This window comes from Carettochelys insculpta, chromosome 26, assembly GCF_033958435.1.
Source record: "Carettochelys insculpta isolate YL-2023 chromosome 26, ASM3395843v1, whole genome shotgun sequence".
NCBI lineage: Eukaryota > Metazoa > Chordata > Testudines > Carettochelyidae > Carettochelys > Carettochelys insculpta.
In genome coordinates, this window is record NC_134162.1 from 2900160 (window position 1) to 2923509 (window position 23350).

The 23350-nt window shown below is 54.5% G+C and overlaps 1 protein-coding gene across 1 annotated transcript in view; it reads right to left on the reverse strand.

The window, feature by feature from the left end:
* The window catches only part of CACNA1S (calcium voltage-gated channel subunit alpha1 S), an 84796-nt gene extending 70794 nt beyond the window's left edge, over positions 1 to 14002 (reverse strand). The window contains exons 1-4 of the mRNA XM_074977324.1: positions 13740 to 14002; positions 8999 to 9103; positions 1019 to 1158; positions 198 to 331 (exon numbers count right to left, since the gene is read on the reverse strand). Of these exons, the coding sequence (XP_074833425.1) occupies positions 198 to 331; positions 1019 to 1158; positions 8999 to 9103; positions 13740 to 13901 (541 nt within the window). The 5' untranslated portion in view covers positions 13902 to 14002. The remainder of the gene's footprint in view (positions 1 to 197; positions 332 to 1018; positions 1159 to 8998; positions 9104 to 13739) is intronic.
* Positions 14003 to 23350: the final 9348 nt, after the last annotated feature.

The following is a 23350-nucleotide window of genomic DNA, read 5'->3' on the forward strand; positions in this document are numbered from 1 at the left end:
TGAGGGAATTGGGTCCGTAGCCTGCAAGGCACCAGGCCTCAGCGAGGGCCACCAGAACGGGGATTATCTAGACGGTGCTGATTGGCTGGAATTCCCTTGAGATCCAGCTGGGGCTGGCCGAGACCAGCGGGATGGGACCCCAGCAGGCAGTGTGCCGCCCACCAGCAAGCTCTCCCCATCCGGGCGCTTTCACCCACTGGGCACGCCGGACACCAGGCGCAGGGGTCTCAGCACGCGGAAAGCTCGCAGGGCTTTGACGTCAAAGCCGCCCTTCCCCGTCTGCGGCGCACCCTGCATCACGTTGACCTGTTCGACGATCACAGTGACCAGCCTGCCAAAGGGGGGAGAGAAGGATGGGACAGTGGGGCGGGGAGGGGACAGGCGGAAGGAGACAGTAAAAAATCAATACAACCTGGGGAAGTCAGTCTCCGGCTCGGGGCAGGGAAGTTTCTCACCACACTCCCAGCAGAACAGCCAACCCCTGAGCTCCTTTCACACCCAACCCCAATGCCTTGGCTGGGCTTTCCCCCATTTCTCCGTAGGGCCAGTGAACCTTTCGGTCGGTTACTCTTGCAGCTCAGATTTAAGCCCAGCCCGTGTTCAGAGCCCGGGGGTTGCGAAGGAGGACTTAGAAGGGGGTGGGGCTTTGGGTGAGCTCAGGGAAGTTGAACCAGGCAAAGGGGCGGCACATGGGAAAAGGCACAAGAGCCACAAAAGTGAGCCTGGTCCCCCCAGTGTCACTAGAAACACTCCCCTAGTTTCCGAGGCTTTGAATCACACTGTCGGCATTGGGCTCAAGACCAGCCACATGGGGTCAGACCATAGACCCATCAAGCCCAGTGTCCTGTCTTCTGGTGATGGCCAATGCCATGTGCCCCAGAGGGAATGAACAGAACAGGTGATCACCCAGTGATCAATTCCCTGCCGCCCATTTCCAGCCTCAGCCTTGCAGCCTGCTCCAGGGAAATCCAGGGAATTTTCTAACAGGCCCTCTGCCCCCAAGCCAGCCTCCCCTTACCCCAAGGAGACGATGGCAAAGTCCAGCACGTTCCAGCCGTTGCGGAGGTAAGCGTCCGTGTGGAGGAGGAACCCATAGGCAATGATCTTGAGCATGGCTTCAATGGTGAAGATGATCAGGAAGATGTACTCTATCTTCTCCTGTGAGAGGCCAAGGACACGCGGGAGTGAGTGAGTGAGGGGGGTTACAGACTCATAGCAACAGGGCACAACACAGTAGCCCTGGGACCCTCCAAAGCCCACCATTCAGCCAAGTGCAGTTAGTTGATTGCAGAATTGCCAATGCTTGTGATTTTATAGGAAGGCGACGGGATTTCAGGAGGTTCTGGAGCTGTCTGAGGCTTAGGCAAGACGCTGCAAATGCCTTGCAAAGTTCAGACCTGCCAGAAGCCAGCAGGGCCATGACCAGCTCTGCTCCTTCCTCCCGTCCTATGAGAATCATAGACAGGGTGGAACTTTTTCCCACTCTGGCTCCTGGTCTGGGCAGAGGCAGAGAGGGATGAAGAGTCCCTGGTGTCTCCCAAACACCCCAGCCTGGGGAAGGCAGGTGAAGAAACCTTGGAGGAGCAGAGATGGGGCTCAGGAGACTGGACTGAGGGGTTGGAGCATGATGGGGGGGCAGAGTGACCTGGGGAGGCTGAGGCGGGAAGAATATTTAAAAATGATTCATTGAGTTAGTTTGGCAATTATGAGAGTTTTTCAAAGATCAATAATTCGCTGTGATTCCTGGATAATGGGTGGACGTATGTCATTATGTGAATTATACAACAACAGAAGAAGGTTTCAATTATTTGGAAATACTTTGAAGGTGATGGCATTGGTTTTTCAAAGTCACATTTAAGGATGAGAAATGTGCCCAGGGCACTGCGCTCGGGGAAGCGCTTGCTCTTGTAAAGCTATCCTTAAGCGTCAAGTTCTTTACAGTTCACATCGTTATGGAAAAACCACTGGACAACTTGATCCACAGAAAGAACGCGTTGTGGCAATTCACTGTTTATACTCCAGCTCCTTATTTTAGGCCTTGTCCCTGTAACCATAGAGAAGCCCTCCAAGTGAGGCTAGCGTGTTGGTTGGAGGAAGTAGCCAATCAGAGGAGCTCCAGGTCTAGAGCCACGTCAGTGCAGCGGGAGGCCGCCAGGAGAGAGGGCGCATGGGACTGGCTGCTGGCGCAAGTGGCAGCACCTTGGAGAGTTCCAAGGGCAGTACTACAGCTCTGTCGATAGGCGTAGGCGCACCAGCATTACAGCCCTGATCTCTGTTCGAGGACTCTGCCTCCTGGAGGGGAGCCCTGGGGCCCCACTCCCTGCCCCAGTGTGGGAACAGAGTGTGGGGACACTGTAATAAGAGAGGGTTTCTGGGCACAGCTGTGGGAACCAACCCAGGGTATATTTGCTTAAATCCAGGCCACCTACAGCCCAGGCTGGTATCAGAGATGTAGCCCCGCTAGTCTGTGTCTTCGAGAACAATGAGAAGTCCTGTGGCATCTGTTAGTCCATAAGGTGCCACAGGACTTCTTGTTGAGCCCAGGCTGGGATTTCCTTCTCACTAAGGCAAATCCCACCAGCCACAAAAGTACCTCTGCCAGCCCCACTGGCCAGCCAGACGCCACACAAGCAAACCCACAGGTTCTCCAGCTGCTAAACTAGACCAGACCAACAGCCCACTATTCGCAGGTGAGAGGTTATTAAATCTCTCTCACCAACTCCGCTCATATTCTTCCAGGCCCCAGAGGGTCCAGCCAAAGTCCTCCGTCAATATATACTTGGATCTTACCCATACAAGACACCGATGGCAATCCTTTAGAATCTAAACATCTAAAGGTTTATTCACAGAGAAATAAAGAATAGGTGAGAGAGAGAAAATTTGTTAAAGTGATACGTGACATACATCATTTACAGCTATTGATGCAGGCCAGCGATGTTATCTGCTGATTTCTTGAGTGTCTCTGAAAACACACCCCCAGGGAGCGGTGATCCCAGGTTACATTGGCTTAATTCATGGAGACTGGATAACTAAAGACTGGAACTGGAGACAAGATGGTCCTTGCCAGGGTCTTCTTGTAGCTTTTCATGTGGAGGGAAAAAGTCCTTTCTTCTTCCCATAGGCACTGGCGGGCCAGGGTCATGTGACCCAGGCGAGCCTCTGTGGCAAACTGCCATTGGTTGCTGGTTTCCACAGCGCGTCCCAGCCCATTTACGCAGGATGTGGAATGGACGTTCGGACATCTGATTTCAATGTCATTGCTTAGCCCATATCACCTGACCAGCTGGGCTGCATTTCAAAGGATGGGTACCAAATTCCTGAGATGCGTATTCCATGTCTAAGCCTTTGTTTGCAGTCCATCATACTGGCTGGGGAGGAGCTTGCGTCTCCCATTACGTACTCTTGGCTCTAAAACACTTCTGATACAGCTACAGAGCCACTAGCTGTAACTTCACCTGCAAACAAGGCCCGGACATACAAGCAACACAGACAGATTGAGGGCATCACCAGCTTTCATTAGACACCTCACTGGGGCCACTTGGTACAAGGTTCAGTGCCAATTACACACACTGGTAAGAGACATGGCTTTCGTATTGACTTTAAAATCCAGTAACGAGACAGGGACCTTACCGGGGGTGCGGGGAGGTCACTTCCATGGGCCCCTGTTAAACCGATACCCTGGAGGTACTTTGCGTGACTCAGCTGGGTGGGCTGAGCTGTTGAAGAGACTTTTGACTCGAGTCAGTGCAAATACGCACACTGGCTCAGATGGGGGTGTTGGGAGAGGCAAGAGCCACCCCGCTATGGACCTCTGTTACAGTGAGGTTTTGCTACCCTACTGCAGCTTCATCGTGCTCCCAGAGAGCTTTCCACAGAGTACTCTTAGCTTACACCTGTTGTAATGTATGAGGGTTCCTGGGCACTGCTAACAGAGCCAAACGTGGCCTTCCCTTTCCAGCTCAGCCTTCATTACAGCAGCCACTCTTGACTCCTTCTGTGTAATGTCCAGCCACTAACAAAACCTCAGGTCTTGATTCGTAGCTCCGTTTCTAAACGTGATTCCTTTCTCACAGCACAACTTCTCCAGGACTCCTCACGCTCTTGCTGACTCATTGCAACTGCACTTTAACCAATCAACTCTCTAACCCCAAATTCAAATTCAGAGCAGCATGGGGTCCTGACCCAACGCTAGGTTGACCTGGTTGTGTGGATCCAAGCAGGAATACGCCACTGTAATATATGGAGCTTTCCCGGGCACTGCTAAGAGAGCCACGCCCTGGGCATATTGATTAAAACAAGGCCACTTACAGTCCCCGACTGGGTTTTCTATACCATGAGGCAAACAAACCAGTTACCAAGGGCACCTCTGCTCCCTCTCTGGCCAGCAGGAGGTTACAAAAGCAAATCCCTCAGGCTACCCGGCTTCCTTGGTGCCCTGATCAGTAACTTTCCTTACGCAGATGAGAGGTTATGAAAACCAACCTCATCAGTTCCACACAGATTCTTCTAGTCCCAAAGGACCAGCCCCATTCCCGTTCCAATATATAGGTAGATCTTACCCATAACAACATGCTGTGCCAATCCTTTAGACTCTAAAATCTAAAGGTTTATTAATAGAATCATAGAACAATAGAGCTGGAAGAGACCTAAGAAGCCATCAAGTCCAGCCCCCTGCCCAAGGCAGGACCAAACCCATCAGATCAGCCCAGCCAGGGCTTTGTCGAGGTGAGACTTAAACACCTCCAGGGATGGAGACTCCACTACTTCCCTGGGGAGACCATTCCAATGCTTCACCAGCCTCCTAGCGAAAATGTTTTTCCTAATGTTCAACCTGGACCTTCCCAACCGCAACTTGAGACCATTGTTCCGTGTTCTGCCACCTGTGACCAGCCTCTCTCCAGCCTCTTCGCAGCCTCCCTTCAGTAAGTTGAAGGCTGTTCTCAAGTGCCCCCTCAGTCTTCTCTTCTGCAGGCTAAACAGTCCCAATAAAAAGAAAGAATAAGGTGGGAGTCACTGTTGTTAAAGTGCTCAAATTACATACGTCAATCACAAGTTCCCTGACGCTGGCCGCAGCAGAGCGAATAGGCGGCTATCTTCATAGTCTCTGGAATCCAACCTTTGTCAAGATGGGCCAGCAGCCCATTCAGGCTCCGCTCATAGCAGAAATATTCCTGCAAACAGCAGACTGGCACTTGCAGACAAGGTGGAGATTGCAGACCAGATGGAGGGATCTCGGTCTTCGCTATACCCTGGCCCATGTGGATGGAAATCCGTTGTTCCTCCCTGGTTGGGAGCATGTTTAGATGATCAGGTTGCCTGTCTGTGTCCCCTTTGGGGCATTCTGCCATTGGCCGCATGCCGGATGACACAACCCAGCTAAGCTCCTGAGATGTGAATTAAAATCCATTCTGCTTCACCCGGCTAGGAATTCTTTCCAGGAGGTTGCCCCATCTCCTATTGTGTCCTTCCAAAACTCACCTCAACTACCAGCACAGAGCCAATACCTCTAACCCCACATAGAGAAAGGATGTAGATGGTTAAGCAGCATACACAGATTCAGCGACTCACCAGCTTTCACTAGACGCCTCATCTGGCCCACCTGGCACAAGATTTGGGGCAAACTTAGGATGGCGGTTACAGGAATGTTCATTGTAGAATCTGGTAATGGCTCGGCCTCATCGCCTACCTGGCCAGCTGCAGCTCTGGCCTCAGCCTCAGTGCTGGTTCCTGGGACCAGGACATGGACAGGCTCCATTGTGGCTGGGGCGGGGGGTGACCCAAGAGGTTTGGGGACCATGGATCTAACAGGCTGCCAAGCAGAGTTTTCCCCCAGAAAAGGGTCTAGAGCTAACGGGAGTGTGGGCAATGGGGGAAGTGAAAGCCTTCCTTTACAGTTCAAAGCCTTTAAACCCCACCCCGAGAGCCCCTCCCTTGTGTCCCTCATAAACATGAGAAAGACAGAGAGGGTTGCTGGGACAGGAGCTGTGACCAGCTGTGATGGGGTTCAGGGGGCCCCAAGCACTGCCCCCCCCAGTTGCAGGCAGGAGTGACTCTCACTCAGCTGATAGAATGGGAAGAGGCCCAGCTCAGCACAGAGGTGTCAGTACAGCTGGAAGAGACAGTCATTCCAACCCATCCTGGGGAGAGGAGCCCGAGGGGTGCCCCTCTGGGGTGTAGCTTCCGCTCAACACAGGCTAGCTCCCTTTCCACTCTCCCCCAGCTTCCAACTGCTGCCTCTGATTCAACCCCAGCTGGGCTCCTCCCTGCTCTTTGTTCAGGGACAGAGGTGTTACCTGCCACATTCTACCGGAAACCCACTGATGGCTATACTTACCTACACACTTCTAGCTTCCATCCTGCACACACAACATGATCCATCGTTCACAGTCAAGCCTGTAGATACAATCGCATCTGCTCTGATCCTACCGACAGAGACCAAAAACTACCAGATCTCTAACAAATATTCATAAAGCTGAATTACCCACAAATCAACAGGGCCAGACAAATACCCAGAGACCAGCTACTCCAAGATTGGCCCAAAAACGGCAAGAACAGAACATCACTGGTCATTATCTACAGCCCCCAACTCAAACACTGCAACGCATTATTAAAGACCTACAACCTATCCTTAATCAGGATGCCACACTCCAGAAGGCCCTAGGCGACAGGCTTGTTCTCTCCTATAGCCAACCTCCCAACCTTATGAGGATTCTCGAGCAACCACAGGCTATACCACAATAATACGAATCCTGGAACTCTTCCTTGCAACCAGCCCCGTTGCCAACTTTGTCCACATCTCTATTCTGGAGATACCAGATACCATCTCTGGACCCAGCCATGTTAATCACAGAATCACGGGCACATTCTCCTGTTCCTCAGCTAACATCGTATATGCCATCACATGCCAACAATGCCCACACACTATGCATGTAGGACAGACTGCAAACACTCGTCAACAAAGAAAGAATGGTCTCATAACAGACATCAAAAAACTCCAAACACGCAAACCTGTCAGCCAGCATGTGAATGGAGCAGGATATTCTGTTAATAACCTGAAAGTCTGTTTTACTGAAAAGGAACTTTAACAACCGGCTGCAGAGGGAATGCTCAGAACTGTCATTTATATTTAAATTAGACACATTAACGCATGGTTTGAACTGGGACAGCAATTAACTGGCCCATTATACAGACTCTTTCACACACTTTGATTTACCTAACTCTTAACTCCCCCCCACACATACACCCCTCCCGCCACCCCTTTTCTCTTCTAATTTGCCAATCTTGATAACAATTTTTGGACCTCGGTGCTTTATATATTGAGTCTGTTCTGGTCTGAGGAAGTGGGTCTGTCCCACGAAAGCTCACCACCTAATACATTATTTTGTTAGTCTTTAACTAACTTGTGGGTTATCCTGGGAAGGAGCAAGGCTAAGGGAGTAAACCCTGACAGAAAATCCAGAGGGGAGTCCTAAGGCAGTTCTGTGCCAACTTCTGGCATTGACCTGGCAACTCCTGCAGCTGAGCTGGTACCAGACATAGAGGTTATCCTCTCCTTTGGATGATATTAGTAAAGCCGAGAGGGGGACATTGGCATCTGGGCAGCCCAGGGTCCCAAAAGAAATTGCCCAGGCTCGCGCCTGGAGAGGTACTCCAGCATCGCTTAACAGCGTTGAACCAACATGGGAGGTAACAGATACCAGTTACAAGCTCTTGCTTGACTGGCATAGAGAACAAGCGCCAGGGGTTGCCTCCGACGGTGGGAGAGATCGTTGCATCTCACTGGCCAGTCACCACTTGCCTCAAGCTGAGCAGCCCCCAGCCAGAAGGGTACTGCCCCGCCACAGTTCACCTGCCTCACCGGGTGCACGAGGCTTAAGGTTTCCAAACGTGACAATCAAAAATGTGATCCATAGTCTACGTAGACTGAAGGATGCCGACTACTGCTGGTCTCTAAAACGCTGCCGGACGGCTTGTTTGTTTTGATAGCATACAGACGACCACAGCTGCCTCGCTGTCACTGCCAGCTAAGGTTACAGACAGCAGCGGGTCATCCTGTCAGCTGCTTGGTCTGTCTCACACACATCCACCCCCCACTGCATCACCCCAGCAACTTGACATGAGCCCCCAGAGGGCACCGAATGGTCCCACACTTCACCCCCAGCCTTCATCTAAAATGAATTCAGCCCTAGACCTCCCCCCTGCCCCCCCAAGGGAGGGGCCGGCCCGCTCTGCAATCAGCCGCACGCTGGCAAAAGGTTGCATAGGGGGCTGTTTGCAGGGGTGTCAGACACGGAGAGTAACCCAGGGAAAGACAGGCAGAGGGACGCAGGGCAAACAGCTGGCACCTCGGCATAGCGGAAGCCTAGGGAGACCGTGTGGGGCGTTTGCCGCATGGATGCCACGAGCTGGCTGCTGCTGTCGTCTGGGCCATCTGTGTTCAGGGAAGTGCAACTTTGCAGCTCAAACACACAAGACTGCAACAAAGACAACCGCAGGGCCCCAGGCTGCGAGTAGCCACTGGGGCCCAGGGGATAACGGAAGGCTTTAATGTTGCCACAGTCAGCTGGGTTTCCTTGCTCGTTGTGGGCCCTGCCGCTCGCTCCCCGGCCCCACAAGGAACGGCCAGCTGCCTGCCCTGCTCACAGACTCAGACCTTCCCTAATACAAGGCTGTGGCCCACGGAGTTCGCCCTGTGCTACGTTTCAGTGCCAGGCAGGCGCTAACACGACTGGGCGCAGGGCTCGGCGTGTTTGTGAGTGCGTCCGGCGCACGAGTGAAAGAAAATGTTTGCTAAGGGGACGTGGACGGGAGCGAGATGTACTCAGGGCTGGTACGCTACAAGCAAGGGGCTGTCCCACACCAGGCTGGGCTTGGGGTGGAACGCACTGCACTGGGGGATCATATACCACAAGCCGGGACTGTGCCACCCCGGCTGGGCTGCGGGGCAGTGAGACGCGCCGGGTGGTTGGTAGAACACGAGCACGGGGCTGTCCCTTACCAGGCTGGAGTTGGAAGCGTTGGTGTCGTCCTCTGGCATGGGCAGGTAGACGGCCAGGGCGATGCAGTTGGCGAAGATGGTCAGCAGGATGATGATCTCGAAGGGCCGGCAGGTGTGTTAAGGACACACATGGAGCCAGGAAGCGGTTGCGACCTCCTGTGCTGGCAGCGCCTCACGCCCGCCGTTTGTGCACAGCAATGGGCCAGCGAGGCGGGCGGCAGCTCCGGAGGGAGGGGTGGGGCAGAGCCAGGAGTGGGGGGACCAGGCGCTGGTTCCATCAGACCTGTCAGCACTCCCGCCAGTTCAGACCCTTTCACAGCGCTGGGGCACAGCCCCTTCGTCTCAAGGGAAATCGGCCTCTGATTGGTTGCCTGTCACAGCGCCCCACCTCCCAGGGAACGCTGCCCTCCCATTGGGTCTTGCCCCATTTCATAGAATCGTAGAATCCCAGGGCTGGGAGGGACCTCAGGAGGTCATCTAGTCCAGCCCCCTGCCTAGAGCAGGGTCAACCCCAACTAAATCATCCCAGCCAGGACCTTTTCAAGCCGGGACTTCAAAACCTCTAGGGACGGAGAATCCACCACCTCTCTAGGTAACACATTCCAGTGCTTCACCTCCCTCCTGGGGAAATAGGTTTTTCTAATATCCAACCTATACGTTCAACCTCTGTAACTTCAGCCCATTGCTCCTTGTTCTGCCGTCTGTCACCAGTGAGAACAGCCTCTCTCCATCCTCTTTAGAGGCCCCCTTCAGGAAGCTGAAGGCTGCTATCAAATCACCCCTCACTCTTCTCTTCTGCAAACTAAATAAGCCCAAATCCTTCAGCCTCTCCTCATAGGTCATGTGCTCCAGCCCCCAAATCATTTTTGTTGCGCTCTGCTCAACCTGCTCCAATGCATCCACATCCTTTCTTTACTGGGGGGGATGCAATACTCCAGATGTGGCCTCACCAGCACCGAGTAGAGGGGAGTAATAACTTTGCTTGGTCTTCTGGAAATGCATCTCCTAATGCACCCAATATATTGTTATCCTTCTTGGCTACAAGGGCACACTGTTGACTCACACCCAGGCTCTCATCCACTGTAATCCCCAGGTCCTTTTCTGCTGCACTGTTACTTAGCCAGTCAGTCCCCAGCCTGTAACAGTGCTTGGGATTCTCCCATTTCAGGTGCAGGACTCTGCACTTGTCCCTGTTGAACCTCATCAGATTTCTTTTGGCCCAATCCTCCAATATGTCTAGGTCACTCCAGACCATTTTCCTGCCCCCCAGTGTAACTATCTATTCCCCTAGCTTAGTGTCATCCACAGATTTGTTGAGGGAGCAATCCAGGTCATTAATAAGAATGCTGAACCCTAGAACCAATCCTTGGGGCACTCCGCTGGACACCGACCACCAGCCAGACAGTGAGCCATTGATCACTACCCATTGAACCTGTCCATCTGGCCAGCTTTCTATCCATCTTACAGTCCATGTGTCCAATCCATACTTCCTTTACTTATGAGCAAGAATGCTGTGGGAGACTGGATCAAAAGCTTTGATGAAGTCAGGGTATATCACCTCCATTCACTTCCCCATGTCCACAGAGCCTGTTACCTTGTCATAGGAGCTAATCAGATTGGTCAGTCACAACTTGCCCTTGGTGAATCCATGCTGACTAATCTTCATCACTTTCCCCTCTTCCGAGTGCTTCAAAATGGATTCCTTGAGGATCCTCTCCATTATTTTCCCAGGGATTGAGGTAAGGTTGACTGGCCTTTAGTTCCCTGGATTGTCCTTCTTGCCTTTTTTAAAGATAGGCCCTACATTTGCCTTCTTCCAGTCATCCGGGACCTCTCCCGAGCTCCAGGAGTTTTCAACGATAATGGCCAAAGGCTCGGCAATGACGTCTGGCAATTCCCTCAGTGCCCTCGGATGCATTAAAACCAGACTCATGGATCTGTGTGCATCTAGCTTTTCTAAATAGCTCTTAACCCGTTCTTTCCGCACTGAGGGCTGCCCACCTCCTTCCCATGCTGCATTGCCTAGAGCTGACCTTGTCCGTGAAGACTGAGGCAAAAAAAGCATTGAGTACTTCAGCTTTTCCCACATTGTCTGTCACCACGTTACCTCCCACTTCCAGTAATGACCTCACTCCCTCCCTGACTGCCCCCAGCATTCTCCAGCCGTATATTTATACTCCTCCTTAGTCAGCTACCCACGTTTCCACTTCTTATACTCTTCCCTTTTGAGTTTAAGCTCACCAAGGATTTCCCTGCTAAGCCAAGCTGGTTGCCTTCCACATTTGCTTTTCTTACTGCGCATCGGGATGGTTTGTCCCTGTGCCCTCAATAAGACTTAACCCCATCTCCCTCCCAGCCTAGTAAACAACCTCTGCAGGGGGCAAGAGGGAGCCGGGGTGCCAGGACAGGTGTGGGGCTGGAGAAGCTGCTCAGCAGACATGGGGAGATGATTTGGCAACTTCAGGAGCACATGACGGTTGGGGAGGTGCAGAGGGAGTGTGGGGAAATGTGAGGGCACCGGAGTAATTGTGATGGGGCTGGTGTCACCCTGAGAGCATCAGCCTCAGGGAGAAGGCCAAGCCAGCCCTCCTGGTTTAGTGCCCGACACAGCTGGAGCCAGAATGCTGCTGACTGCCAATGGGATTTTGGCTCCTACGTCTCTTTTGCAAATGACGTGCAGGCTGACTCTGAGCACAGCAGTGCCTAAATACCTCCCACTTCTGGGCCTCGGTCCGTCAGTTCGTTTAACGGGGGGTCATTGGCGCAGGCACGGCTGCCCTGGAGCACTGCGGGCCTCTCTGCCTCAGTTTCCTCCTCTGAGGTGCCCTCACCCCCACCCCCCCGCAACCTCAGCTTTCCCCACACAGGCTAGAGGTAGTGCTGGGACCCAGCCCCGCAGCCAAGTCATTAACTAAAGTCACCTCCTCCGGTAACAAGAATCCGAATACACCCTGCATGGGCTTCTCTTTAGCCAGTTCTCCCCGGAAGCTGAGCGCCTGGAGAGACTCAGGCGCTGCCCAGCTGATTGGTGGAGTGCCCACAGCCGGCAGTGTGGCTCTCTCCGGGTGGTGACATCCGCGCGTGCCTTGGTGTACGTAACAAAATTTATTACACCCCGGATGGAGAAAGTTAGAGAGAATGTTGCCCCCTGAGCGTGGCTCCCAGCCCCTCCTGGGCTGCCACGCTGGCATCCCTGCCCTGGGCTACAGCTCCTGTCCCAGACTGCTCCTCACCCCCTCCAGACCCCACTTCCAGGCCTGGCCCCTCTCACGTCCTGAGCTCGCTCAGACCGTGTTTTTCAGGCTCTCACCACATGCCAGTAGCCAACACCCCCACTCCTGGCTGGGAGGCAGCTAGTTATGGCACAGGCAGGTCTCATGGAACAGGGCTGGCCAGCCAGCCGCTGGAGAGCGACGTAGGTTCAAGCACTGCACTGCGGCTGACGCTGGACGGCTGCGGTGGGGCTGAGCAGGGCAACGTCCCCATCGAGCTGCAAGGGAGCACAGCTGGGCTCCCCAGCTCCAGAATCCGCACTACAGCTGGTTGCTGGCACCCCAGCCCATCACCCACCCGGCCTGTCCCAGCTGCTGCACGACGGAGAGACCGGGGCAGTGAAGGGGAGAGAGACAGAGGGGAGGATGGAGGGAAAGAACAGGAAGGTATTCATAGATTGGCAGACGGACCCGTTGTGAATGTCGGGGCCGGCCCATGTACCACTCAGGCGATGGGACGCCCCCGAACTCTTTGCTCTTTGAACGACAGCAAAGCCAGGGTCAGAGTGAGGGACCCTGGGGTGCTGGCTGGCGAGAGGGAGTAGCCGGAGGGAAAGCCAGAGAGCCTGCGTTGGGCAGAGAGAGTGGGGAAGAGACAGGGAGAGGAGGGGACCGGCAGAGGGGAGAGCAGCCATCCGTCTGATGTCAGACAGCAGCTGTGGGCAGCTGGTGAGGGGTGACGCACGCGCTGAGCTATTCCAAGCAGCTCCTGGTGTCTCTCAAGCCCCTGCTTTACTCGTCCTGCCCTGGCATTCTGGCCCCAGAGCCTTGCTCCGAGCCTCCTCCTGCTCTTTCCTGCCTCCTCTTCCCCGCACACGCCAATCCCAGCCCCGCCATCGGCCCGCCATGCCCCGAGCCCCTGCGGCTGCTCCTGGACCTCTTCCCCCAGGTGGCTTCTGCCTTTCCTGGCTTAGGTGTCTTCCCTCGCGAAACGAAAGCAACGTCCCTGGCCCAGATCTCGCCTTCTGCCCCCCTGGCCTGCCTGCACTAGGCACGTGGGAGAGGGAAACCCACGACACTGTCTTCGCATGATGACCAAGATCCTGAGCAGAAGCCACTGGGTCCCTGGACCTAACTCATCAGTTTCTGTCACCAAGTATCCCCCCTTCCACTGTGCACAGGCCAGACCCTGCCCTCCCCAGTGCCAGCCTTGCCACCGAGCGCTGCCGAATCAGGCCCCTCTATATTTAGCCTCCCCGTTTGTCCATCTCCCCGGCAAGATGGGCCACACAAACAGCTCCCCTGCAGGACCCAGCTCTCTCGCTCACAGAACGTAAACCCAGCGCACACGTATCACTCAGCCCCTTCTCCCCCTGCCTGGGGCAAACACATCCCCAGCTCACCGCTCTTTCAGGGCATTCCCGCCGCCCCGATCAACAGCCCCCCGTCCTCTGCCGGGGTGTCTGTCTCCCTGAGTCTAGGCACCCGCGCGGGTCTCGGCTCCCCTCCCTGCCTCGCCAGAAAGGATACTTCCATTCCACAATGCTGATGCAGGCTTTCCGCAGGGGGCTCTGCAGGGTTAAGCAGAACAGAGCCCTGGCTGGCCGGGGGGCTGCCGCAGGCACTGGCTTCTTGGACTTTTCTTTCTGTTGCTTTTTCTTCTGATCATCCTGGGCAGAAGCAGGTTCCATGATCTTCCTTCCCTAGCTGCCTCCTCCAGCCGGTCTCCCCCCAGCCCCTCCTCCCCTCCTTCCACGGCTGAGACCCCCAGCTCCTGGCTGAAGCCCCTTCTGGTTCTCTTCTCCTGCTGAGCCAGTCTCCTTGGTGCAGAGGGGGAGGCGGGGGGCTGGAAGTTGCTCTCACGTACACAAAGGCACCAGGCATGAGTTTAAAATTAGACACATCTCTGCTCCCGGGTGCTGTCAAAGTTCCTGAGACAGCAAAAGAACCTCAGCAGCTGTTGCTTCGGCCCCAGCTTAGCCCCAGCCGGTGACTGCTTCCCGGGCTACTGCTCTGGTTGGGAAGTGGGTGAAGGACCCACTTCCTGAGGGAAATAGGAGGAGAGAAACTCATCAGCCCCATTCAGCTCTGTCCCGGCTCCTGTGCGGAGGCAGCCCAAGGACTCCTCGGGCTATGTAAACACCACCTGTCGCCTGTGTCGCCCAACGGGGCCCAGGCACCGATGAGGAAGGGTGTAACGGTGCTCCCTCGGGCTGCGGGGTGCTGCTGCTGATGCAGCCGGCCTAGCCAGTGCAATGGCCTCTCCCGACGAGGGTTTGCTTGCTGGGGCCTCCTCCAGCCCTGCGTTGGTTGGGACAAACATTCCCCACCCAGGCAGATGTCGGTGTTAACCAGCAGTGCAGGGAGCCTTCCCTGCTGGGCGCTGCATGGACGGACGGGAGACCTGCCCGCTCCCAGCGAACGTGGAACCCAACCAGCCTGGCATGGAGGGAGTTGGGGGCTGAGCCCCACCACGTAGCTTAGTGAGTTGGGCACTTGGATCGGGGCCAGCGTCTTGCCGTAGCCGATCTCCTGGGCCCTGTGCCAGGGTGGGAACCCGGAGAGTCTCCGTGGGCTCAGGGTCACATACCGATTTCAGACTAGCACACGCCAAACTCAGAGCCTCGACAGTAGCTGGCAGCCTCTCCCCCAGGCCACCCTGCACGGGGGCGCAAAGGTGGGGCGGGGTGGCGGCAGTGTTGTTCACGCCATCCATAGCTAGGAACGCAGCCCCCATCTCCTGTGGCCTATGCTCCCTCCAACTAGTTCTGGAATGGGGGTGCTGAGCTGTACCCCCCCTTACTCCTGCCTGCGCCCCTCCCTGCCCCATAGGCTGGCAACCAGCTGGTGGCCAGGACCCTGCAAGCAGAGCTGGAAGCTGGGCACCAGCAGTGAAGCTCCCAGGTCCAGAGACCAAGAGGGACCTCAGGCCACCAGCAAAGCCCCCAGGCCTGGGGCCAGCAGCCGAGTGGGACCTGGGGCCACCAGCAGAACCCCTCGGGCAGCTGCAGGTCCAGAATTCATGATCCTGGGCAGCAGGGTGCAGGGCTGGGTGGACAGGGTGTTACCCAGGGCTGCCAGAGAACGGAGGTCGTTCATAGGGCAGTTAAATGCTGGAAGAAGCTCCCAAGCGAGGATGTAGAATCCCTGTCACTGGAGGCTTTGGACCAGGTTGGACAAACCCCCGACAGGGCTGGACTAGCTTTACATGGACCTGCCGCAGCGCAGGGGCTGGACTAGCTGACTCATCCTTGCCAGCCCATCCTTTTGAGGATTCTACGGGGCGTGTTCTGAGTTTCACACTGTATAGGATCCTGGACTTGCTAACACAAACAGCTGGTACCTTGTCTTAGGCCTGCGTGTTACCAGGGGAAACATCCACATACAAACAGTGATGTACTTGAGGAGGTACAACAGGCCTATACTGGAGTTTGCCGCACTGCCTGTAAGTCTGGATGTGTTACAATCATGAATCAATAATATTAGTGAGCACCTAGAGCGAGCCTTATATCTGCACATTTCGGAGCACCTCAGAAAGGTGGCGTAGACATATTGTCCCCATTTTGCAGGTGGGAACACTGAGGCCTGGAGAATCATAGACCAAACCCATAGCAGAGCTGACAATCGTACCTTGCCCTTCAGTAGCACTTACTAACCCTGCTCTGAGAGAACTTGACAGAGGAAGTAAGTATCCCTGTTTCTGTTTTACAAGCCATGAAATCTCAGCCCCATATGACAAGGCGAATGGCCCCACATCATCCAGCCAGTCAAGGACAGAACCCCAGTGCCTGGCCTTGTTGCTGGAAGTCCCTGGCCAACCTGTCCCTTTCGGAGCACCCCTTCTGCGCGGCTCATGTCACCCACCCTGGAAGCTTCCCAGCCTGGGGGCCAGCTGCCCCACTGAGACCCAGCCCTGAAAAACCCCACAGCTACATGCTGGTGAACTAGTGGGGGGATGGGAGACCCTGCAGCTGCTCCTGTCCATTGCTGGCGCTCTGGGAGCCTGAGCTCAGCTGTAAAGGGGTAAAATTAGCAAGATTGATTCCACCCCTGGCCCCGCCCCAGTCATCTCAGGGGAGCTCTGAGACCCTGGTCTGAGCATTGCCAGCCACTGTCAGGGCAAGGGAGGCTCTCGGGGGCCACCTTGAGGCCAGCAGCTTGGACGGGGATGCGGTGGCTTGCTTTCCTCCAACCTTCCCTGCACCCAGACAAGCCCATGCAGGATACAGGGGTGGTGTGAGCTCTGAGGGGCAGATCTGGCAGGGGCGAATGGGGGGCCTTGGACAATCTGCTGCTCACTGGCCTGGGTCATGCTGGAGAGGGCTGGCCCCTGAGGCTGTCACTGGGGGTGGCTCTGGGGCTTTTCTAAGGCCCCAGGGGAAGAAACACCAAGCCAAGACAGTCATCAGAGATGACACTGGCCCAGGGCACTGCCAGCCCCCAGAGCAGGGAAGTGGCGGCATTTCGCAGCCTGCCCTTGTCAGCTAGCAACGGGGGGCAGTGGGGGTCACTGGGAGAACCGAGCAGCCTGCAGTGAGCGGAGAGCCAGCTGCACCAAGGCGGGGTGCGGGGAACAGCAAACATGCGCAGGCGGCTGTGCCCAGATCTCACCTCAGAGGCCTTCCCAGGCTGGATTAGGGATGCTGCTGACCCCAGCAGGCCAACTCCAGGGGGTGGAGAGCGGGCAGTGCACCTCGATCTGAGCCTAGCAAGGGCAGTATGTGATCCCTGCTCCAGGAGAGGGTAACTCGGCGTGCATGGGAAGGATGCTCTGCCAGAGGGCCTGGGCAGCCTTAGCTACAATCCCACATAGAGAGGATGTCACGGAGTGTGGGGGGTCCCTGGGCCCTGCCTCGCACCTGCAGGCAGACGTGACTCTCACTCCACAGGGCGAGCGGGAGGTGCTCAGGCGACAGGGACACAGCGTAGGACAGACTGGTCAGCACAGAAACCAGAAGCCGTCAGTACTACCCGTCTTGGGGAGAGGGGGCCCCAAGCTGGGTCGCTGGCCTTTCTTCCTTCCTCTCCAGCCAGCTGTGTTCCCCACCAATTCCACTTCAAAGCAGCCAAGCACCTCCTCCCTCCTTTGTCCTATTTCCCCAGGGGAAGAAAGGTGTCACCGGGTCACAGACAACAAAGGAGGCCCGTTGTGTACATGGGGAGAAGTCAACCCACTGAAATTCCAAGCACTGACACGGTGCACAGGGAAACAGTCACACACCTCAGGTTGCTACAGGACAGTGGGAAACACATGTACCCGAGCCAAGGGAATAAAATCCTCACTCACCCCGCTTTGTCACACGGGAGGGCTTGACTCTATTTCCACAGCCAGGGAAGCAGAAATTGACTCTTCCTTTCCAGATTTCTCTACTACTTAGAAAGGGAGTTGAGCATTGGCCTTCCAGCTTTGAACAGCCTCAGAATTCAGGAGCTCTCACGTTCAGTTTGGGCAGCTGTCACATCATTTCTCCCACATCAGACACCCATCTTCTGCAATTTACTGTAGGAAAAAAAATAGGATAAAATTGAGCAAAAAATGCTGGCTTCTTCCCAGAGCTAACTAGGACCGGAGTTGCTATTTTCAACAGCCATTAGCATTTTTAGTTTTCTTCTTAAAAGAACTACAGAGGCACCTCAACTTTTCCTCATTATGTGCGACAGTCTTACAGCATGGGTCCAGATGGCCTCCAGTCACAAACGCTGGAACTTTTTCCACTTTAGCACGGTTCTGTAACCATGCAGAAAAGAGAGACCTCTATTTCATGCACATCCAAAACTCCTACTAAATGCAAAGTGCCTTCCTTTTGTAACCACACTACTCGAGATTTTTCAGCCCTTGTAAGCTAAGCAGGTTTACATTTAGTAACGGGGTGGGAGGAGGCTCAGAAAAAGTTAAGCGCTGCAGGAGGTGTTGATTATTTATCAGGTAAGGTGAGACACGCCTGTTGAAATAATAAACGAGTACAGCACCAAATGCACTTTGCTCCTGGGCTATGTTTACACTAGAAGCATCTGTCTTCTACACCTGCACCCAACTTGCTCTGTCGACAGAGCCCCGCCGGACTGCACTGCCCTCTGGTGTCAGAAAGCAGACTGGCAGCTCCGCAAAGAGGGCTGCCCGGCAACTGGAAGTCCCCTCTGTCCACAGAATTGTCTACGCTGCACTCCTGTCACCAGTAATATGTCAACAGATTGTTGTGCCTTGAATTTTTGAGGGATGATACTGTCGAGGCAAATGCTGAGTTCTGTTGAGACTCTGGTGACAGAATGCTTTGCATGTGTACCTGTTCCGGGAGTTAAGTCGCCAGGCGGCCCCTTATATCGACAAAACTCCCTAGTGTAGACCCAGCCCTGGAGTCCAGAAGAAATGTCTTTGTTTCTATACACGCAGCCCATTAAAGACAATGAAAAGCCTCTCACTCCACCAGGCTCTGGGCAGAACTGGTGCAACATGGGGCAACTCCACTGTCTTTATAAGGTCCTGGCCCCACAAGCACAGAGGGGCAATGCAAGCTTGTGGAAGAGCTGCTGCTTGGAGCTGGGCAGCTCCTGGCAGCCCAGCCTCCACACGCGTTCAGGCTGCACTTTCGGCCTGCCTGCGTGCTAGCTGAAGGGGGTGTGGGAATGGTGGGGGGGCCCTGCCAGTGCCCCCCTCTGTGGGCAGCTGTGGGTGCTCTGTAATCAGCTGGGTGGCACCTGCACCTCTCCAGGGCAGCTTGCAGGAAATGCTGCTGGTGGGGTGCCCACCCCGCCTTGTTCCTGGCAGCGTCAGGGCTTGGGGAGAGCTCTTGCCCTGCTGCAGCCCCAGACCTCTGCACCAAGCAGACTGGGAAGCTCTGGGCCAGGACCTGACACCCGCTGGGGTGTGGAGAGTTATTGTGCTGAAGGTTTGGCTTGCAGGGGGAGAGCTGGTACCAGGTGCTGAGTCTGTGGGACAGGGCGCTGTGAAGCACTGGTTGCTTGGCACAGCCAGCTGGATGTAAGCCAGAAGCTCTTCTGCACCCCTCCAACATCAGGGCCCCGATCCTTGAGTGTAATCCAGCTCCTAACTGCCCCTTCGGGGCTCGGATCAGTGCTTGCTGAAGGCCACTGTGCCCAGTGGGCTCTGCCCAGGGGTGTCAGGGTGAGCCCAGCCCTTACGGGTTTGAGTGGAAGCCAGGTGTAACGTGGGGCTGGCATGGAGTTTGCCTTCTAGCCCTTAGCGGTTTGGGGCTTAGCAAACGCCCATGCCACACAAAGGAACCTGCAGGGTATTCGTCCCCTCTGCCGCCTGACTGCCTTGTGAACAGGGGAAAGTCACTTTATGTTTCTCACAGGTCCTGCCCCACTGCAGCCCAGGTCCCCGCCAGCTCTTTCGGTAGCTCCCTGCTGGGCTTTTGCCGCAGCTCGGATGGATTTCACTAGAGCTGCTCACCTGGTGCATCCCCTTCCTTTCAGCTCGGCTTCACTTTCCAAGGCCAAACTGATTAACAGCAGCCCTGTGGGTGTCTGGGGTAGCCAGCTCCCAGCCAGCTATAGCGACCACTTCTGCCGCTGGTCCTGCCGGGAGGGCAGGGGATGGAGTCAATGTCTTCTCGAGGTCCCCTCCAGTGTTCTGTGCTTCTGCGCTTGCTGCCCTTGAACCCGTGTCCCCAGCCTGATGGGTTGGGAAAAGCTCCAGAAACGCAGATTTCTTCCCATAAATGTTCGGCTGGTCACCTTAGGCCTGCGTGACATGAGCCCACCAGTTAATGCATTTGGCCTCACTCCACCAGCACAGCGTCTCGAAGACACACCGTCAGCCAGTCCAAGTTTTCCATACCTGTGTCCTGCACCTGGCACCTTCGGCATGCCACCGGAATGCACCAGGGGATGTGTGCTGGGGATCGGGGAAAGCCGGAGCACCGGCCCACCCCATCCATCTAAAAATTATGTATTTCTGCAGATGAATTCACTGACTTTTGTGCTTTCGCTCACTGGCTGCCACAAACTGAAGTCACAGAGAGAAGGCCGGGCTAGTCTGTATACCATCAAAACAAAAAGCAGTCACGTAGCACTTTAAAGACTAACAAAATAATTTATTAGGTGATGCACTTTCATGGGACAGACCCACTTCTTCAGACCACAGCCAGACCAGAACAGCCATACTCAATATTTAAGGCACAGAGAACCAAAAATAGTAATCAAGGTGGACAAATCAACTGTTCCTGGAACTTGTCCTTGCAACAAAGCCCGCTGCCAACTTTGTCCACATATCTATTCTGGTGATACCATCACTGGACCTAACCAGGTTATTCACAGAATCACGGGCACATTCTCGTGTTCCTCAATTAACATCATATATGCCATCATGTGCCAACAATGCCCAGATGCTTTGTATATTGGACAGACTTCAAACACTCTTACACAAAGAATTAATGGGCACAAAACAGACATAAAAACACTCCTGATCCACAAACCTGTTAGTCGGCATTTTAATGGAGTGGGCCAATTCTGCTAATGACTTAAAAGTGTGCGTCTTACTGAAGGGGAATTTTCACAAAACTCTTGAAAGAGAGGCTGCCGAACTCTCTTTTATATTCAAATTCAACACATTAACACGTGGTTTGAACTGGGATGGGAATTTTCTGGGTCATTATAAGGACTCTTTTGCATACTTGGCTTAATCTAATTCTTGATCCCCTCCCCAGCCCCCGGCCCCTCTACTCTCCGATTTGCTCATCTTGGTAATATTTTTCTGATTTGTCAACCTCGATTGCTATTTTTGGTTCTCTGTGCCTTAAATATTGAGTCTGTTCTGGTCTGGCTCTGGTCTGAAGAAGTGGGTCTGTCCCACAAAAGCTCATCACCTAATAAATTATTTTTTTTGTTAGTCTTTAAAGTGCTACTGGCCTGCTTTTTGTTTTTGAAATGGAAGTAAGCATCTGAAAACGTGGGTCTTGCGCACGAAAGCTGATGACCTCATAAATGTGTTAGTCTCTAAGAAGCCAGAGATCTGTTTGTTGTTGGTGAGGTAAACCTGGCTCTTCCCCACGTACAGTAAGAGCGTGGAATTTTTAGAAGACAACTATAAACTTCATCTCTTTTTCCCTGCACCTGAGGCTGCAATTGCCAATTTAATCGGCACAGCCCAGTACTACTCTCAGCCATGGCCTGGCTCACAGCACAAAACCGGAAAAATGTTAAGCTACCCAAAGAGTAGTTGTGAAACTGAAGGCAGCCTGCAATGCAGAGTTCCTACAATGCAATGTGATATCTCAGTACACCACGCCGAGCCTGTCGAAGACTCAGGGATGCAAGAGGGCAATTCCTTTTCGGAACTCAGGAAGGTTTGGAAAGAATCTGACCTGGAATTTTGCACCCTGAGAGGTTGAACCTATTGATGGTTTTGACACCACTACCCAGCCCAGCTGCAACAGCAGAATCTGGTTTCTGGCTGAAAAGCACAGCTGTAATGGAGTTCACAACTGCCTGAGGGAAACTCGTCTTCAGCACCTGTTAACTGTTGCAGCAGAGACTGGCTTAGTCAAGCATGAACACAGACGAGGCTACGGGGTCATTTATTCAGCTGGCTGCACAACACACGGCTTACCACCGCAACGCCACTGCTCTTGTTCTATGCATAGGATGTCTGTGCATGTGGCGATGGGCTGTAATGTGTGAACAGTTAACGGCCCCTCCAAAGTCAGTCAGATTCCTGTGCCTGGCCCTCCCTTGCCCATTACTGAAACAGGCGCGAAAGCCCAACCAGAGATCTGCAGATGGGAACTGGGCTTCTTTAGCCAGTTCTCCCCAGAAGCTGAGCGCCTGGAGCGCCGGCAGTGTGGCTCTCTACGGGTGGTGACATCTGCACGCGCCTTGGTGTACTTAACAAAATTTATTACACCCCGGATGGAGAAAGTTAGAGAGAATGCTGCCCCCTGAGCGTGGCTCCCAGCCCCTTCTGGGCTGCCACGCTGGCATCCCTGCCCTGGGCTACAGCCCCTGTCCCTGTTGCTGGCTCTGGCTGCTGGCAACATAAGCCGCGTCTACACGTTCTGGCTACTTCGAAGTAGCCACGCCAACTTCAAAATAGCGCCCGCCACGTCTACACGCGTCGGGCGCTATTTCGAAGTTGAAATCGACATAAGGCAGCGAGACGTCGAAGCCACTATCCTCATGAGGAGATGGGAATAGCGCCCTACTTCGACGTTCAACGTCGAAGTAGGGCACGTGTAGCCGATTCGCGTCCTGCAACATCGAAATTGCGGGGTCCTCCATGGCGGCCATCAGCTGAGGGGTTGAGAGATGCTCTCTCCAGCCCCTGCAGGGCTCTATGGTCACCGTGTGCAGCAGCCCTTAGCCCAGGGCTTCTGGCTGCTGCTGCTGCTGCAGCTGGGGATCCATGCTGCATGCACAGGGTCTGCAACCAGTTGTTGGCTCTGTGGATCTTGTGCTGTTTAGTGCAAGTGTGTCTGGGAGGGGCCCTTTAAGGGAGCGGCTTGCTGTTGAGTCCACCCTGTGACCCTGTCTGCAGCTGTTCCTGGCACCCTTATTTCGATGTGGGCCGCTTTGGCATGTAGATGCTCCCCTGCAGCGCCTACTTCGATGTGATGCTGCCCAACGTCGACGTTGAACGTCAACGGCACCAGCCCTGGAGGACGTGTAGACGTTATTCATCGAAATAGCTTACTTCGATGTCGCTACATCGAAATAAGCTATTTTGATGTAGCATACACATGTAGACGTAGCCATACAGACACAAAGGATGGTTGGTGGGATCTGGTGGAACCTCAGTGGGCCACGCCAACTTCCTGCCACGTGCAGGGTGACAGTCATGTTTTCCCACCCTGCACCATGGGCTGAAGCAGCCAAAGCTGGAGAGGGCACTAGGAAGCCTAGAGTGAGGTGGTTTGAATACTTCCACGTGGATGCTGCAGGGTCCCCAGAGCTGAATCCCCCAAATACTGGACTCACACTGCAGGGCAGACGTGCCTCTGAGAGCAGGCTGGGGGGTTGGTTGTCAGGAAACAGGTTAGCTTGTAGGCAAGGAGTCGGGGAAGAGGCAGGATGCTCCCAGCCCACGCCCGGTGAGGCAGCCATGTGCACTTGGGCTGGCAGTGAAGAGCGGGTCACAGAACACACCATGTTGCCAATCCCCATGCTTTTATCGGGTCGAGAT